At 39.2% G+C, this 19788-nt stretch overlaps 1 protein-coding gene across 2 annotated transcripts in view; it reads left to right on the top strand.

Moving 5' to 3' along the window:
- Positions 1–19788, top strand: part of BABAM2 (BRISC and BRCA1 A complex member 2) — a 398861-nt gene that overhangs the window by 359597 nt on the left and 19476 nt on the right. For both annotated transcript variants that reach the window (XM_012788308.2, XM_076000639.1), the window contains exon 11: positions 4309–4462. In XM_012788308.2, the coding sequence (XP_012643762.1) occupies positions 4309–4462 (154 nt within the window). The remainder of the gene's footprint in view (positions 1–4308; positions 4463–19788) is intronic.

A 19788-nucleotide genomic window follows, 5' to 3' on the forward strand; every position in this document is an offset into this window, starting at 1 on the left:
GTTCAGAGCCCTGTGAATGAGTCCTGTGAACTGCCTGGTTTTTGCAGAATTAGAAGTGTTTGATTTAACTTGTTTCAACAAGTTCTTTTTTTTTTTTTTAAGAGACAGGGTCTTGCTCTGTCACCCAGGCTAGAGTGCAGTGGTGTCATCATAGCTCATTGCAGCCTCAATTTCTTGGACTCAAGTAATCCTCCCACCTCAGCTTCCTGAGTAGCTGGGACTACAGGTGCATGCCACCACACCAGGCTAATTTTTAAAATTTTTTTTGTAGAGAATAGGGTCTTGCTATGTTGCCCAGGCTGATCTCAAACTACTGGCCTTAAGCAGTCCTCCTGCCTCAGCCTCCCAAAGTGCTAGGATTACAAGCGTGAGCACACTGTGCCTGGTCTCAACAAGTTCTTGAAGAAAGTAATGCTTCAGAAATGGTTATTGAAGTTCTTGTAAGTAAATGAGGACCATCCTTTCTGTGGATAGAGAGCTAACCAAAATTCAGTCTCTGTATACAGGAAGAAGGAAATAAGAAGCAGTTGTCAAAACAATACTGGCAATATGTAACTGAACCAAATGGAATGTTTTTGCTCCAGGAATCAATCCTGGGCCAGTACATTCTAAGAAAACAAATGGTTAAAGTGTTCAATTTTGATATAGCGGAAATTATGAGCCCAAATTGCATAGAACCCAAGAGGTTCCTTCAGAGCAAGTTGGCTGTTTGAAGGCTAAAAGTAATTATTTTACTATGCATCAGAAAATCATGAGTTAACCTGTAGGCAAAAGTTAAGTGACAGTAACATTTGGGGATAAGGAAAACAAGTTTTTTTTTTTTTTAAATCTTGACTAATTTTTACCATTCAAATCATCCTTATAAGAAAAATGTAAAGTATTTCTTATAAATATTTTAGTTTTTAACTCATTCTTATGCATAGAACATTTTTAAAGAAGCCATCCTTTTGTCAACTATTGACTAATAAAGACAGGGTACAACTTAGTTAAGTTGAACAAGACATTTGTATTTTTAAAATTTTACTTGCTCATATGTGAATTAACATGTGAATTACCAATTTTATCTCTTCAGTACTCTGACCATTCCTGTTCCCCTGACAATCCAGTTACTGTGTACATAGAGAAAATATTCAAAGTTTAATATTGACTTCAGTTCCACTTTGTTAGATAAATTTCCGTGGTGAAATAATCATGTAATCAGTGCTTTTGGGGGGATCATGGTATATCAGCATATAGCTTGCTGCCTTTTTTTTTTTAATTAGAACTCACTTGCCTAAGTAAATAAATTACATTCACATTTTGAGTTGTTTCTCTTGCTAATTGGGCAGTTAGGGGGTGAAAGAAGACTGTACAAAAATAGAAGGGAAAATCATTTTTCAGCATATCAAAATACTAATACCAGTAACACATTTTCTACAAAACTAAATAAGAAGAACAAAAAATATAATGCATTCCAAAGCCCAAAAAAAGCCAGTGGCTTGAGAATCACATAGCTGGTGGTATTATCTGCATTCCTTTTGATACTAAGCAATAACTATATTTACTTTACATTTATAAATTATTGCCATTGGATTTTATTATTTAAAATTGTTACTTTTTTGTAGGGAAGCTTGCATGTTAATTACTCTTTTGCTGGTAGTGATCATTTTGGAGGTTAATCTGAATGTTATTTTATATTTGGAAACTTGTACGTAATATGAAAAGAATTGAAGTCAGATTAAAGTATATGTGAATAGGCATTTTTTTCTAAAATCAATCAGAGGAAATGAAATGAGTAATCAGAAAAGATATAAAATTAATTTTAGAAAGTAATATTTGTTCAAAGTGACTGAAGATAGTACAGATCATGCGGTTTGTAATAAGAATGAATTCAAAAGGGTTTTTTGAATTGAATTATTTATAATTTGAATTAGTCTTTTTTATATTTTTTATTGTGCCTATATGTTATGAAATTTCTGCTTTGGCACAAATAGACATGTATTGAGGCTGCCTTATTGTGGTGCTTGAGAAATATGACTAAAGAGTGGACATTCAAAATCTTGCCCCTTTTCTCTGGTTGTCGTGTGATTCATCTGTAGAAACCCCCTGCAGCACTGAGTCACACATCATCAGAGTCAAGTGTACTCAGTGGTCTAAGAGGCCCTTCCAACTGGACAGGTTTTGTGTCTTGGGGTTTTTTGTTGGTTTTTCTTTTTTTAAAGTTTGCTAGGAACCTAACTGTTCCTTCAAGAAATCATATTGGGTGCTTAGAGATCCTAGTCCAAGTTGAATGTCACCCCAGACCGGGATGATGATAGACATATAACTATCTAGTATATATATTATGAATATACCTGCCTCATTTAGCCAAAAAAATGAACCTCATACATCCTTCACAGTGGAAACTTTAGCTTACTAAATTGCAATTATGGCATAGTGAGTTCTAAGCAGGTTATACCAGTGTACATTAACACAGGAGGAAGCAATGTGGCATAGTAGGAGCCCAGCATTTGAGTCATGGGACTAGATTTGAGTCTTGCCCTTGCCCATCTATGGCATGAGCAAGTTGTAAATCTCTTGGAGTCTCAGGTTCGCTCATCTGTTAAATGCAAATGTTAAAAAGTAATGTCTCGCTCTTCCCCTCAAGCGGCCTGAGGTGATTTGTGAAAATGGTTCGCTATTCACTTGACCCAGAAAACCCCACAAAATCATGCAAGTCAAGAGGTTTAAATCTTCTTGTTCACTTCAAGAACACTCGTGAAACTGCCCAGGCCATCAGTGGTATGCATATACAAAAAGCCACCAAGTATCTGAAAGATGTCACTTTAAAGAAACAATGTGTACCATTCAGACGTTACAATGGTGGAGTTGGTAGGTGTGCCCAGGCCAAACAGTGGGGCTGGACACAGGGGCGGTGGCCCAAAAAGACTGCTGAATTTTTGCTGCATATGCTTAAAAATGCAGAGAATAATGCTGAACTTAAGGGTTTGGATGTACATTCTCTGGTCATTGAGCATATCCAGGTGAACAAAGCACCCAAGATGCGTCGCGGAACTTAACAGAGCTCATGGTCGGATTAATCCATACATGAGCTTCCCCTGCCACATCGGGATGATCCTCACTGAAAAGGAACAGATTGTTCCAAAACCAGAAGAGGAGGTTGCACAGAAGAAAAAGATATCCCAGAAGAAACTGAAGAAACAAAAACTTATGGCACGGGAATAGATGCAACATAAAATAAATGAAAATAACAGTAAAAAAAAAAAAAAAAGTAATGTCTCTTCCATGGAGTTATAACTAACAAATTAGATAAAGTATGTAAAAGTTATTCTGTAAAGCTAGAAAATTCTATGCACATTTTTCTTGTTATTTTTGATAATGTTTCTGTTCTTTGTCCTAGAAGTGGATAACATTCACACAAACACACATTATATACCTTTAAGAATGTGCTATTGAAACAATCTGTATTTTTAATGATGGTTTGCTCAACTAAAAATAGCAAGTCGTTTTATTTTTTAAAATTGAGTTAAAAAAAAAAAAACCCAAAATGAAAAGAGAAAGCACATAATACACATTTAACAGCAAGGATTAGAGTCAGCCTGTACTATCACAGCAGACATATTTGGTGCTCAGATTAGTCTCTGTTGCATTCCATTAAGGAACTCCCACTGATTTAGTAGATATAAATATATGTGGTAATGCATATGGAAAAAATTGAAACTGCTGAGTATCAAAATTCACTGCTTGATTGGAAGTAGAGCGATAACTATTTTTTCTGGCAGTCCAGTTGCCATATTCTGTAAAATAGAAAGATAATCACCTGTCCTCTTTATCCCTTTTCTAAATCCATTCTTGAAAACAGCCTCCCTCCGACTTCCTCTGTAGTGTTAGAGTTGAGGAAGACACTGCCCAACCCTTGAAGAGTTTATGCTATAATAGAGACTTAAAACAGATGTAACAACTAACTCTGCTATGGAACACTGGACAAAGTAGGTGCCAGAGGGGAAGATCAGATGGCTGCCGTGTCCGGTCATACTTCTGCCCTAAGTTTTTGTGACCATCTCATAGACTTCTTCCAGCACCCACACATCATGCCTTGTATTGATTACCTTTTCTTTCATTTGTGATTTGCCTCTATGAATAGAGTATAAACTCCTTGAAGGCAGGGAAGACACCTTGTATTTTTTGGTCTTTCTCTCCACACTATACCTTTATTCCAAGCCTCAACCAGTCTTTGTGGTTTTGTACCCAACATTCTGATTTAGCCAAAAAAGTATCTTAAGATGTGTTTACGCACTAACTTTGTTTTCCTTTCTTCTGTCTTTGCAGTTGACCTGCCCTTGTTTTTTCCTCGAGACCAACCAACTCTCACATTTCAATCCGTCTATCACTTTACCAACAGCGGACAACTTTACTCCCAGGCCCAAAAGAATTATCCATACAGCCCCAGATGGGATGGAAATGAAATGGCCAAAAGAGCAAAGTAAGTGAATCCTTTGTTATTTCCTACAGATAGGAACATTGGGTTTCTCTAGTCCAGGGGTTGGCAAGCTATTGCCCACAGGCTTAAATCCCGCCTTGTGCCTATTTTTGTAAATAAAGTTCTACTGAAACAAAGCCATACCCATTTCTTTACATATCTATGGATGCTTTCACACTACAGTAACAGAGTGTATAGTTGCAACAGAGAGCATATGGGCTTCAAAACCAAAAATATTTACTACTTGGGCCTTTGTAGCCTAATCAGGAAGAAGCTGACCTATATCTGAAAGTGTTTCCTTTTCCTACTATTTCTGTTGGTGTCTAAAATTAGCCATGACTGCTGACTGATTTTTTAAAAAATATACTGTAGAATTTATCAGAAATCCACATCTCTATTTAGATTAGAGAAGAATACTAAACAGGAGTTCAAGTTGTAGATAAATGGTGACAGTGATGAAAATATTGGCAACTACTTTTATGTTTTTTAAAAAAATAAAAATTTCAGGTAACAGTAAACAAATAGAATTTTTGCTTAATAGTCAATACATGGATCCAGTAGCTACTTTCTCATATGGAATTGAATCTCTTTGAATTATACACCTCATTACATCTCTGTAATACATTGCACAGCCATTGCCCAAAGTAGGACCTGCGGGGTCCTTGATTAAATAGCTTAGAACAATTAAAATTCTTATGGAAGTAGGCTGGGGATTTCATAGAGGTTGAAGTTAGCTAGAATTTGTAATTTGGAGGTACAATTATTGCTCACAAACCTCTCATTCTTGTTTAGCTAGAATTTGGAGTTTAGGGGCAACGATTATTCACAGACTTCTCAGTATAGAAAGCTCTCGGCTCAGTCATACAGGACAGGTAAATTCAGAAATAGGCTGAGTGAGTGTTTTTTATAGGTAAGACTTTAGTGTCTGGACCATCAGTCTTTATGAACCATGGACTCCTAGACTAAAGTAGCAGTGGATCAAAATCATAGTTTCCAAAAATAAATTACAGAGTGGCATGTGGTTATTACTTTATCACTCGGAACAGCCATATGCTTCACACCTGTGATCCCAGCTGAAGGATGATCAGATCCAGAGAATCACGAAAATGAAGACTATTAAGCATCCTCTTCATTTGCTCATCCAATATTTAGTAAGCATCTACCATGTTCCAGGCATCGTGCTCTATGCTAAGGATATAATGATAAATAAACTGGAAAGTGTCCATGTCTTCATGGGATTTGCAGCTCAGCTGGGGAGATAAAGCCTTTATCATATCAAACTTCTGACAGTTTTAAAGTACTTACTAACAAAGCCTGGCCTTCTAGACTTGGGATGTTCTCAATTAGTAGGACTTCTTTCTCTCCCCCCCCCCTCCCCTAGACCCCTTTCCTTCCCAGGGGACCTTCTGGCCTCGACTCTACTTTTCCATAGTACAAGACCTTCACTTATAGAAGGGTCAGGACTCTTTTAAATAATGACAGAGTGGCTTTTTCTGGAAATGCAGACCGCACCAGATTTGTCTGTGGAATCCAGAGTTGTTATCTGAAACTTCGGGTGCCATGTATTTTCCTTTTTCATCCATGACACCCAAGTCTGAAATTCTATTTAAGGAAGAAACAAACATATGCAAATATAACTGATAATAATGATTAAGACTTACATATCTTGAAATACAACTGAAAAAAAAAAGGATTTGTAAAGTAAGTTTTATGTTTGAAGTATTGCAGTTGTTTAATTTTCTGGGCTTTCCGTGTGTGTATACCGGATCTGCTCCTGGAAGATGGGCCGTTATTTGTGGTATGTGTTATGAAGGCTGAACCAGACATGTCTTTGAGGTTTCCATGGCAAAGTTATCTTGGTATGTGTGTATGTGCGTGTGTGTGTATGTGTGCATTTTTCTTAAGTAGACATTTTAGCATGTATGAATTGAGTCTTTAAGAAGTTGCAGACCACAAGCCCATGATTTCAGTGTAGGAATATCGTAAGTGAAGCCTGTTTATCTTAACAGATTGGTTCAGAGCTTGAAGAGACATTTGCTTTACGTTAACACCAGTCTAAAGAAAACATCTGAAGTAACGTTCGAAAATCTGCTTTACTGTAGCAAAGATGGATCCATTTTAAATGTAATAAAAGAGAAAGCTAGCAGCTCATGCTAGCAAGAAGAAATAGTTTAAAAGTTCCCTTCTTGAATTGAACTGAGTACTCTGGGCTGTGTCAGAAGGCCAGGTAATGGATAAACACAACCAAAAATGAAAAGAAAAAAAAACCTGTCCTACACTGTATAGGCCTGAGACTGGTGGAAAAGTTTGGAGAGAAAGATGGAAAGAGAGAAAGGTCAACTGTAGCATTCCTTACACGCCCTGTTTCTTTGTTCTGTGAAAATGCTGTATGTACACAGTGTGTAAAAGGCTATAATTCAGTTGGGGAGCTCTGCCCCTGACATAAACACTCTCACGGTTTATGAACAGCAGTAGAGCCCTTTGAGTAGAATCAGCTGTTTATTCCCTCCTGTAGAGCAAAATTCTAAACATGTGAACCCAGAAAGGACACTTCCTGGCACTAACCAGGGCTTTTCCTACCACATGTGCTTCTTGCTCACAGCTGTCTAGCAAATTCTGTCCCTTATAAGTGAAATACCCTTTACTGGGTGAGCATAAGCTTTGGGTTCACGCATGCCCCAATTCCTATGTCAAAGTCTAATCCTGTAAGCTCTATAGCCTTGGGCAGAGCTCTTAGCCTCTCTGAACTTCACTCTGTAAAAACAGGCTTTACTCCTCCCTGTTGGATGGACTTGCTGTGAAGAGTCAGCCAGTGAGTTAACATAAGGAAGACCCCGGGGTTTAGCTTCTGCCCCCTCAGATCTGCTCACCCTTCAACCTCCTTCCATGTGGGGTTTCCCATCCACTCTAACTCACAGCGGGTGTTTCCCCTCTTCTTCCCAGTCTGGTTCGACTGTGGTCACATACTGCTTTAGAATCTCTTTTATATTATTATTTTTTTTTTTTTTGCATTTTCATATATGTCTTGTTTCCTTCACTATTTTAAGTTTTCTGAAGACAAGGGCTTTGCATATATATTTTTTGTTATTGCAGTGTAATTTACATTCAATGGAGTGGACAGATTTTAAGTATACCTTTTGAAAAGTTTTGACAAAGTTACCTTATACCCCTTTCCAAATAAGTCTTTTCACCAAGGCAACACTGTTCTGATTTCTATCATTGTTTCTTAGTTTTTCCTCTTTTAGATACACTTCTTATCTTTTTGTGTTCTGCTTTCATTCAATGTAATTTTTAAAGATTCATCTGTTATAGCATTGTGTTCTTACTGCTGAGTAATATTCCATTATGTGATTATAATATAATTTATTAATCCATTTACTTGTATATTGATATTTGTGTTATTTTGGGAAATTTTATGAAAAGAATTTATCTGACCAACCCTTTTTATAGACCCGTGTTTTTCTTTCTTTGGGTAAATACCTGGAAGTGGAGGATGTATATGATTAACTTTCTAAGAAACTAACAAACTTTCCCCAAAGTTGTTGTATGGGTGTATACTCCGCCCAGCAAAATGCCAGGGCTCTGGTTGTTCTACACCCTTACCACCACGTGGTATTGTCAGTCTCTGTAACTTTAGCAATTCTAGAGGGGATGAAGTGATACCTCACGTTCTTAATTTGCATTTCCTGATGACTAATGATGTTGAGCACATTTTCACGTAATTATTGGTTTATCTTCTTTTGTGAAGTGTATGTTCAAATCTTGCCTATTTTTTTTTTTTTTTTTTTTTTTTTTTGAGGCAGAGTCTCGCTTTGTTGCCTAGGCTAGAGTGAGTGCCATGGCGTCAGCCTAGCTCACAGCAACCTCAAACTCCTGGGCTCAAGAGATCCTTCTGTCTCAGCCTCCCAAGTAGCTGGGACTACAGGCATGAGCCACCATGCCCGGCTAATTTTTTTTTTCTATATATATTAGTTGGCCAATTAGTTTCTTTCTATTTATAGTAGAGACGGGGTCTCGCTCTTGCTCAGGCTGGTTTCGAACTCCCGACCTCGAGCAATCCACCCGCCTCAGCCTCCCAGAAAGCTAGGATTACAGGCATGAGCCACCGCGCCCGGCTAAAATCTTGCCTATTTTTAATTTGGTTTTTAGTCTTGTTATTAATGAGTTTTATATATGAGCTTTTTATATATTTGTCAGATATCTGTGTCATGAGTGTTGTCTCCTAGTCTGTGTGGCTTGCCTTTTCATTTTCTTAACAGTGTCTTTGAAGAGCAAAAAGTTTTTATTTCTTATGAAATCTATTTTATTAATATCAATGTTCTCTTTTTAAGTTAATGCTTTTTGTATCCTCAATTATTTGCATACCAGAAGGTCATGAAGAAATTATTCTATAGAAGCTTTAGTTTTGCTTTGACATTTAGGTCTATGATCCATCTCAAATTCGTTTTTGTATGGTATGAGGTAGAGGGTGATGCTATTTTTATATATATATATCGAGATATTCCAGCACCATTTGTTGAAAAGACTTTTCTTTCCCCATTGAATTACCTTCAGACCTTTGTCAAAAATCAGTTGATCACATATGAGTGGGTCTGTTTCTAGATACTCAATTCTATTTCATTGATCTGTTTGTCTATTTGTACACTAATACCAATATTTCTTGAAATCAGGAAGGATAATTCTCCAACTTTTTTCAAAGATTGTTTTAGTTATTCTAGGTTATTTGTATTTCCATATATTTTTATAATCAATTTGCCAATTCCAACCTCATGCCACTCCTCCAAAAAAAACCTGCTGCGATTTTGATTGGGATGGCATTGAATCTGTTGATCAACAAGGGAAGAACTGACATTTTTATAATATTCCACCTTCTAATCAGTGAACCTGGTTTTACTTAGGTCTTTAATTTCTCTCTCTTTAATTTTTTAAATATTTTAATATAGAAGTCTTAAATATTTTTTAATGTTTTTGTTTTTATTATAAATTATATTTTTTAAATTTTATCTTCCAGTTGTTTATTGCTAGTGTATAGGAATACAGATGATTTTTCTATATTCACATAGTGTCCTGCAACATTGCTAAATTCACTTATTGCTACTTAGGTCAAATAGCTTTTTTAAAATAGATTTCTTATAATTTTTATTTTTACATAAATAGTCATGTCATATGCTAACAGCTTTACTGCTTTCCAATGATTATATATTTTTTTCTCTCCCTCTTTTGAAAGCAGTCTAGCTAGAGGGTTATTGATTTTACCAGTCTCTTCAAAGAAGCACCTTTTGGCTTTGTTGATTTTATCCATGGTTTGTTTTCTATTTTATTAATTTATTCTTTTTATTATTTTTTTCCATCTACTTATTTTCAGCTTAATTTTTCTTCCTTTTCAGGATTCTTAGAGTGGAAGCTTAGGTCATTGATTTTAATCCTTTCTTCTTTTTTAATCTAAAATTACCCTCTAAGGATTGATTTAGCTGCATCCTTCAAATTTTTGTATGTTGTTTTTCATTATCATTTTGTTGGAAATATTTTCATATTTCCCTTGTGATTTCTTTTTTAACCATGGGTTATTTATAATTGTACTGCTTGAATTTCAAGTGTTTGGGGATTTTTCTAGATATCTTATTGTTACTGATTTCTACTTTAATTCTGTTTTGGTCAGAGATCATAATCTGTATGATTTCAAGCCTTTAAAATTTGTTGAGGCTTGTTTTATAGATCAGCATGTGGTCTATCATGGTAAATATTCTATGTGAACCTGAAAAGAATGTGTGTCCTGCAGTTCTTGGGTATTCTATATGCACATTAAGTAAGTTAAATTACTTTTTAGTATTATTCAAATCTTCTGTCTCCTTATTGTCCCTTTTTGTGTTTATTTATTATATTAGTTACTAAAAGGATGTATTAAAATCTCCACCTAGAATTTTGGATTATCTATTACACCCTTTAGTTCTATAAATTTTTGCTTTTATATCTTGAAGTTTTGGTTTTTAGATATATTCCTATTTTAAATTGTATCTTCTTGATAAATTGGCCCTTCTATCATTATGATATGACTTTCTTTACTTCTGGTAATATTCTTTCACATGAATGCTTTGTTTGATATTAAAATAGTTGCAACAGCTTTCCTCTGTATATTATTTGCATGGTATATTTTTTTCACCCTTTTTATGTCATCCTATCTATGTCTTTATACTTCAAGGAAATCTTATGTAGATCTTGGTTTTTTTAATCTAGCCTGATAATCTCTGACATTTTTAATAATCTCAATTAAAAATTAGAATGTTTGATTTATTTACATTTAATATAATTAACAAGCTCGCTGGTAAGTCCTACAATCTTGTTGGGTTTTTTTTTAATTCTCTCTTTTCTTCCTATATTCTTGCAATTATTCAAGTATTTTTAGTATACTGTTCTATCTCTTCTACTGGCTTTTTAGCTATATCTCTTTGTATCATTTTTAATCATTTACATACTAAAAATACACACTTATACACACTGCCATGAATTAATATTATAATGTTTTACATATAATGTAAAAACCCAAAACATTGCAATTCTCTTATAATCTTCCATTAGACTTTGTGCTATTATGTTCATATGTTTTTCCTTTGCTTTTAACAGTCCAACTGACTTTTAAAGAATTATGAAAAGAAAGAAAAAATGTATTCCACCTCATTCTGTAGTTTCCAAATAAAGATGATAAGGAATCATTTTCTCTCAAAAAATAAAAAAACTTATGTTTAAATGTCTTCCTCAAAACAAGCCATCAGGGAGATCATATCCAACCCATATGCAGAAAACATTGAGACTCACAGTGATCAAGAAAAGAAAACTACACATCCATGACATCCCTGCACCTCTGCCTGCCCTGTGGACTTCATTTACAGTGCACGTTCACACCTTCATGGGATCCTTAGCGCAGCCCTGGGAGGGATGCAATGCAGAAATTCTTACTGCCCTTCATACAGATTTTAAAAAACAAAACAAACAAACAAACAAAAAAACACTGAGGCTCAGAGGGCTTGCCTGACTTTCCCAAGGGCACACAGCTGGCTTCTAGTGGAGTCAGGACTCAGCATGGGTCAGAGGACTCAGAGTCAGGACTCCGACCTTTCTGCACATCCATATCCAGGCAAACAGACACAGTTCCCCACTCTCTTTACCATTTGTCCAAGACTGCCTTGCTGGCACTTGAGTAATATCCATCGAAAGGAAATGCATGTGGCAATGAAGAGCACTGACCCTGAAGTCAAAACATAGCTGAATTTAAACGTGTCTCTGCCACCCAGTAGCTTATGTGACTTTGAGCAAATTTATAATCTGAGTCTTTGTCTCCTTATCTATAAAATGGTGAAACCTACTTTAGAGGGTTATTATGAGTATCACACAAGGGGTAGGATTTTTTATGTGTTGCTGATTAACAAAATACCATAAATTTACCATTTTAAAACATCACAAATTTTTTTTTTTTTTTTTGAGACAGAGTCTCACTTTGTTGCCCAGGCTAAAGTGAGTGTCGTGGCATCAGCCTAGCTCACAGCAACCTCAATCTCCTGGGCTCAAGCAATCCTGCTGCCTCAGCCTCCCAAGTAGCTGGGACTACAGGCATGCACCACCATGCCTGGCTAATTTTTTCTATATATATTAGTTGGCCAATTAATTTCTTTCTATTTATAGTAGAGACGGGGTCTCGCTCTTGCTCAGGCTGGTTTTGAAGTCCTGACCTCGAGCAATCTGCCCACCTCAGCTTCCCAGAGTGCTAGGATTACAGGCATGAGCCACTGCGCTCAGCCAACATCACAAATTATTAATCTCACAGTTTGGGGTGGCTAGCAGTCCCACATAAGATGCCTGGATCTCTGTTCAGGGTCCCAGGCAACTAAAATTAAAGTGTTGGCTGGAGCTACAATCTCACCTGAGGCTCAGGCTCCTGTTGCAAGCCCATTTAGGATGTCGGCAGAGTTCAGACCCTTGTGGTTGTAGGACTGAGATCCCTGTTTCCTTACTGGACGTCAACTGGAGAACACTCTTAGCAACTAGGGGCCACCCACATTCCCTGACACATGGGCCCCTCCATTTTCAAGCCAGCAGTGGTGCATTGAATCCTTCTATTTCAAATCTCTGATTTCCGTGTTTCTGACATTTAGACCCAGATTTAAAGGGTCCACTTGATAAAGTCAGTTAATTTCTCTTTCTTAAAATCATCTGTGCCATATAACAAAACCTACTTACCAGAATGAAATCCATCATATTCAGAATCCTGAGGACTATACAATGAGTAGAAAGTCTTGAGTAATGTTCGAATTCTACATGGGGTGATATAGGTGAATTTTTCAGCACAGGGTCTGGCATGTGGTGAGCGTTCAATAAATGTTAACCATCAGTGCCATCATCCCTGAAGGAAAAAAGGATACTTTTAATTAAAAGGTAGCAGAATCAACATTGATGCTTTTATATGTACCCTAGTAAACAGTCCTCCCCGCAACCTCAGTGACTTGGCAGAGATCATATAGTTCAAGGCTGTCCCATTAATGGGCCGCTATCACTTGTGGTTGTATCTTCTTTGTGCCAACACAACAAGTTTGAAAAGTGGGAAAATGCCATCCTTCAGTTGCTTAATCCACATAAAACTCTCACACTTTTTAACCCACTAGTTACCTTGCTCTCTTGTACATAGCTTAGACATGTCCAGAAGAACTGAATAGATGACTTTTTGTAATCTTTTCTAGTCCAAGAAATCTTTAAATAGATGTAGTGACTTTTTCATGAATTTCATTGTAATAAAGCATCAGGTTGATCCTAAAGACCTGAGTAGGATCATAGATTATAATTTAACCCCAAAACCACCTACTGCAGCGGCTTGTCACACATTAAATCTGTTATAGAAATAGAATCACTAAAGAATATTTCGGCCGGGCGCTGTGGCTCACGCCTGTAATCCTAGCTCTTGGGAGGCCGAGGCGGGTGGATTGCTCAAGGTCAGGAGTTCAAAACCAGCCTGAGCAAGAGCGAGACCCCGTCTCTACTATAAATAGAAAGAAATTAATTGGCCAACTGATATATATATAAAAAAATTAGCCGGGCATGGTGGCGCATGCCTGTAGTCCCAGCTACTCGGGAGGCTGAGGCAGGAGGATCGCTTGAGCCCAGGAGTTTGAGGTTGCTGTGAGCTAGGCTGACGCCACGGCACTCACTCTAGCCTGGAAAACAAAGCGAGACTCTGTCTCAAAAAAAAAAAAAAAAAAGAATATTTCAAAAAATCGTTTCTCAGTCAACACATGGGAATAATTCATCACAAGCCTCTTAAAACCATTTGTTGTTTCCCCTCTTGCCTCAAGGTCAGAAAAAAATGTTATTTTCTTATTTAGAAACCTATCCAAACCCAAAGCAGTCCATTATTTCCCATATGTTCCTCTGCACCATGCATACTTTTTTAATTCATCATCTAGTTGTCTTTGCAGAATAACTTTCTTTTTCGATAATTTTTTTTAAATTGTATATTCTGGGCAATTTCAATTATTTTTCATTGTTAATATTCTAGTATTCTCAAAGACACTGTTTTCTTCAAACTTCTCACTAGCTGCCAAATGCTTCAATCCAATCTCATGCATTACTCCTCTAAAGAAAACAGATAAAAATAGTTCTCCTCCCCTCGATACAAGAGAAGGAGGTAGATGTCCCCACCCAATTTGCTTCCCATCTCTACCCCCTACCGTGACCACTGAGAATCCTCTGGCCCCCTGGCCCCGCATGGAGCACAGCGTGGAAATCCCAGTTCTAACAGCGTGCCTCGCAGCACAGTCAGTTCTTTGGGGACAAGACAGGGCTGGGGAAGGGGTGTTCATAAAGCGTTGGTGCTTATAATAGGAATCCATTTGTGTGTTTGTTTCTCTAGGAATTAATCACTTGCTTCTTTGCTCCCTGTTGGTGGCTCCTTGGGGCAGCTCACATGATGCTTTGTTTCTGTTGAGATGTCACTGGAGAGTCAGGCCTCTCTCTGAGGTCCCTGTACTTGGTGAGCCAGCCCAGAGAGCCTGGGTGGCACCAGTTTGGAATCCTGGGACACTGCACCTCTCATCCTCCTCATCCAGACACTGTCCACTGTTAGGGAGAAACTTTTTCAACACTCTCTGTCTCCCTGGATCACTCTTCACCCCAACCTGTCCCTCCACTTCATGTCTGTATTCCTGGGATGCCCAGCGAGCTGCAAATGCTCACTCCCACATCCCCCCTGCAGCAGGGAGCAGCCGCAGACCTGAGCTGCTCTAGGGCAGGAAGGGTGTTTGGCAGAAGGCAGATCACTGGGGTAGGTGAGGATCAGGCATGCAGGGGCCCATCTAGGGGCAGACCTGTAAGCCCAACTGTTGCTATGATTCATGGGTTTTCTTTTTTCCTCTCTTTTGCCCTACGTTTCCTAGGAATAGTTCCCTTTTAAAAATCCCAATCTCGTAGCTGAACTCCCCTCGGGAAGAAAAAGGGAATTTTCCAGGCCTAGGCCAGCATAGCTTGGGCAGTCTGAGTCCCATGAGACGACAATAAAGGAACCAGTGCTGGTGAGTGGACAGGAATTAGGGATGGCTGAGGTGGCCAAGGCCTGCCTTTGCCGCACATGCTGGGTTCCCGTCTGAGCAAACTCACCCGTCCCTCTGGGCTTTTTCCTCAAAGGGTTTAGAAATGTAAAAGCCATGAAGAGAAAAGTAAACCAAATAAATAACACAAAATTATTGGATCTTTTTTTTTTTCTGAGACAGAGTCTCACTCTGTTGCCCCGGCTGGAGTGCCGTGGTGTCAACCTAGCTCACAGCAACCTCAAACCTGAGTAGCTGGGACTACAGGCATGCGCCATGCCCAGCTAATTTTTTCTATATATTTTTAGTTGTCCAGCTAATTTCTTTATTTTTTTTTAGTAGAGACGGAGTCTCACTCTTGCTCAGGCTGGTTTTGAACTCCTGACCTTGAGCAATCCTCCTGCCTCAGCCTCCCAGAGTGCTAGGATTACAGGCCTGAGCCACTGCGCCCAGCCGAATTATTGGATCTTGAACTGTCAAAGACAATCATTCTGAAAAGTATCTTCCAGGGATTTGGTTTGTTTTTCCTTTGAGAAGAGAGAGCAACATAGATTGGGGTGATCCAGACCTGCCTGACATGCAGGCACCCTCTCCAAACTGCACAGTTCAGAGAGAGCGTGTTATTTGTTAGAACCTGACATCTGTTGCTGTCAAATGATAAGCTCCATTAAAAAGCCTGGCCGTCAGTGACTGCTAACACAGCCCCCGTCCCAGAGCGAGCCGCTCACCGTCCCTTCCGCCTGCACAGCCCAGGCTGCACCAGGCACGGTGTTTACAGCCCAGCTCAGCCTCCTCACCCCGGGGGGGTTGGGGGGACGCACAGGGAAATCCCTTCCTCAGGTCCCTGAAGGCCATCTGTGTTCCTCTGATTACCCCCATGGCTTCTCTGCGGGCAGTTTTAGGGACTGAACCCCTGTTCATCCTGCTTTCTCAGTGGGAAACAGGGTTAGGGTTTATGTTCTAGCCTTGTTCTAGCCTCAAGTCACACAGAAGAAGCTGTGCTGAACTTGGCGTATCAGGAGAATCACATGGAAAGAATGGCTGGAAGGTCAGCACATCTTTGTCAGGGAAATTGACTTAGTTGTGCCCTTAGGAGAACTACTGAGTACTTAAGCTCCAATTACCCTGCCAGCCAGCCAGCCAGCCAGCCAGCCAGCCATTGGGAAAACGTTCATGATCACCAGGTACAGCTATTTCCTTTTCTGTGAGTTATGGTCACATATTCTCCTTCCTGGAAAAATATACAAATGACTTATAGAGTCAGAAAGGAAAGGGTAGAGGAGGTGGTTTTAGATTTTTTAAAAATGCCAAAGTAGGAACATATGCTTATTAACGGAATTAGAGTTTCCTTTGAACTGTTAGAGGAAGAAACATACAGTAAATGAGAAAAATGCAAAGAATAATAGCCTGGGAGTTAAGTGACCTGGGTCTCATCTAGGCACCTTGATTAATTTCCTGTGTGATCTTGGGAAAAACACGTCATCTTTCTGGGCTTCAGTACCTTCATCTGTAAGTGTTGGGCTGGAACCTACCTGATGATCACTAAGTTCTAATATATTTTTGGAATTTTAAGTGAAAATTACATTTAAAGTGGTTTAGCATCGCTTTTTATTTGTGTTAAGAAGCTTCCTTCTCTGTTGCCAGAGGTCAGACACAAATTGAAAACATTACTAAATGAAATTAAGTACACCGTGTACGTGATGCTTTTTTGTACAGCCTGTATCTGATATTTATAGAACACTTCAGTTGCAGAACATGCACACATATGCCCTGAACACACACCCAGCAAAATAATTCTAGATGCAATACATTTTCAGATGTCAAGTTAAAACAGCTTCTTGGGAATTAGGCTTGACTGTTCAGATGTGCGTGTTAGTTTCTGACAGGTGCCGCCAGGGCTGCTCAGGGCTGTCGTGTGTGATGTGGAGTCCAGCCAAGGCAGGAGGGCCGAGCCGCTTGTTTCTATCACTTCTCATTAAGGCATGAATTCTGGAAAAAAGGGAAGCATCAAAGAACCATCAGGACTGTCCATTCTGTACATATCATAATGACAAACAGAGGCCTTCTGCAGAAACGAGATTCTGTCTTGTCTTTTGTCAGATCATTCAGCACAGGGGCCACCTGTGCAAATGAACTAGATTCATGCCTTATTAAGGTAGAAGATTTATAGAGCTGAGCAAAAAATGGGAAGCAGGTATTGAAGTGGTTACCTCTACTCCAGTGACCTGCAAAATCCACAGCCAACAGCAGAGCTAAGTTGGGTGACCAAACAGGAATGCATCCTAGGAAGTAAGCATGACACTAGGGGACAATCTCAGGACATGGAACATGGAAGAAACTTCAGAGAGCATCTAGTACAGCCAAGTACAAGTATAGTAAGCATTAACCATTGTGGTAAAAATTAAATGAAATAATTGCTGTAAAACCCTTAGCACAGTGATTGACATAGAGTTGACTTTGCATTCATCATTTTTATTTCCTGGAAGAACTTGTGCAGGGCATACAGTACCAAGATTAGAACCCTGTGCCCCTGATTATCTGTCCAGAGCCTACCCCAAGCCACCTCTGACCTCCTGCCTTTCTCGTGCCTCTTTCCTGCTGCCTTGCTTACAAGCAGCATGGTGGAGTCAAGGGCCAGAGGTTAGCGTGCGGGTGTCGTGTGCCCCTGTACCCACCCATGGAGTGGCCTGACGTGGGAACCTTCTTTCTAGTAGCTCACCCAGAAAGCTGAAGACCTTTTTGCCTGTGGGGAGAGCCCAGGGTGTTCTTAAGCAGACATAGCTCTTTTGAGAGTCTGAAGACGTGGCACCAAGTACCTTTAAGAGAAGGTAAAATGTTCCTGTGGCCAAAATTATTACTAGGGTCTGTGGGCAAAAGAGGAGACAGAGAATTATAATGGAACAGGTCAAAGGAAAGACATTGTTTTACAGCTGCCTTCAAACCAGCAGGAAGACAGAAAATTCCAGTGACTCCTATCTTCCCAGACAGATGTACCCTCTGACACTTAGTCATGCCTAATGGAAAATAGACGCCAAGAAAGCAGAAGTGAGGTGGGGTCATCTAGGTCAGTCCTTAATCCAAAATCATTTCTGAGGAAAAAAGAGTAGTTTGCTCCTTGTGTGCCATGGGTGGTCAGGGCTGAGCTGCCAGGGCATGGCCATCAGAACAGGCTTTAGAGTAGCCATGACTGTAAGAGTCAAGGTGGAATAGTGGTTTCCTAAAGTTGATCCAGAAAGCATCTAGTATTCCTGCACTGTTTGTAGCTGCAGTTAAGTTACTGCTAACTCCATTCGGCAAACACAAAAGAGCTCACTGTGTGCAAAGTCTGTGCAAAGCACTGGGGACTGTAACATACACACACACAGTTGCTCTGCCGGTGCTGAAAGTCACCCACCTGTATTTTGAAGAGCCCCATCTACAAAGCTTGCTGACTGATTTCTGGAATGTTCCATCACTGCTTGAGATTCTGTTATGACAATGGGGCCGTCTAGATTAAGTAACAAGTTAGAATTGCAAAGCAAGAAGCTACGTACTTTTTCTAAAAATCAAAATGAAAATTTTCCATTATTGATCATTTGAGGGATGGGATAATCGTTAAACTGTCATTATTCCAGTTGTCCAGAAAAGTGAAATTTACAGGAACATACATGTAAAGGCAAGACTACACAGTTTTTCTCAAAATAAATGATAATGGGTCACTCAGTCCTTCCTGATCATCTTATAGACGATAATAATAATAAATGTGTATTAAGTACTTATGATGCACCAATACAGCCCTTAAATGCTTTATATATTTTAACATCCGTATTCTTGTAATAACCCTATTTACACCCATTTTACAGATTATGAAGTTGAGGCTCTGCAAAGTGAAATGACTTATTCAAGGTCATACAGTAACTTAGCTTAGGAACTGAGAATAAACCTGTGGTTTCCTAACTTTTAGATTGACATTCTGCTTTTATACTGCACTACCTCTTCCTCAGACTGTTGGCCTAAGTTATCTCAAATCCACCTGGCAACTGACCTCAGCTCTGTGTTTAGAACTACAGTCTCTAGGCTGTCTGCTTTGGTTGACAGTCAGGTTTGGCATGCCCCAGTGTATATTTGTAGTGACAAACATTTTGTGTAGATTTTGTCCAGATCATCAGCACTTTTTCCACTCATTCTTCATTCATTCATTCAGCAAATGTTTATTGAATTCAAACTAGGTGTTAGGCACAATGTTAAATGATATGTAGGATACAGTCCCGGCCTTTGATGAGCTAGAAGAGGGATACAATTTACCATAGATAACTCTGTTTTAGGTAGCAACACTTGCAAAATGCAAGTAAAGTGCAGTGGGAGTCCTGAGCAAAGGAGACTATGTCTGTTTGCAGAGTTCTAGGAAGCTGACATTGGAGGATGGGTAGAATTTGCCATGCAGAGACAGAAGGATGCTCATGCCAGGAGGGACAGGGTAGTAGCCAGGGGCCCAGAGGAAGGGAAGCTTGGGGGTTCTAGGTAGGCCAGTGTCCATTGAAGAGGGTAGCAGTAGATAAGGCAGGGAGATAAGGCAGTAGATAAGGAAGGGAGGGAGGGAGGGAGGAAGGAAGGGAGGAAAGGAGGCAAGGCAGAGTTCTACAGGGTGGAGAGAACATGTGCTCTGGAATTAGACCAACTAGAATTCAAATCCTTGTTCTACCACTTTCTAGTGTTTTGTTTGTTTTTACCTCCCTGGGCCTTGGTTTTCTCATCTGTACATGAGGGTAATAATCCTCCCTC

The sequence above is a fragment of the Microcebus murinus genome, chromosome 3, assembly GCF_040939455.1.
Source record: "Microcebus murinus isolate Inina chromosome 3, M.murinus_Inina_mat1.0, whole genome shotgun sequence".
In the NCBI taxonomy this organism is placed as follows: domain Eukaryota; kingdom Metazoa; phylum Chordata; class Mammalia; order Primates; family Cheirogaleidae; genus Microcebus; species Microcebus murinus.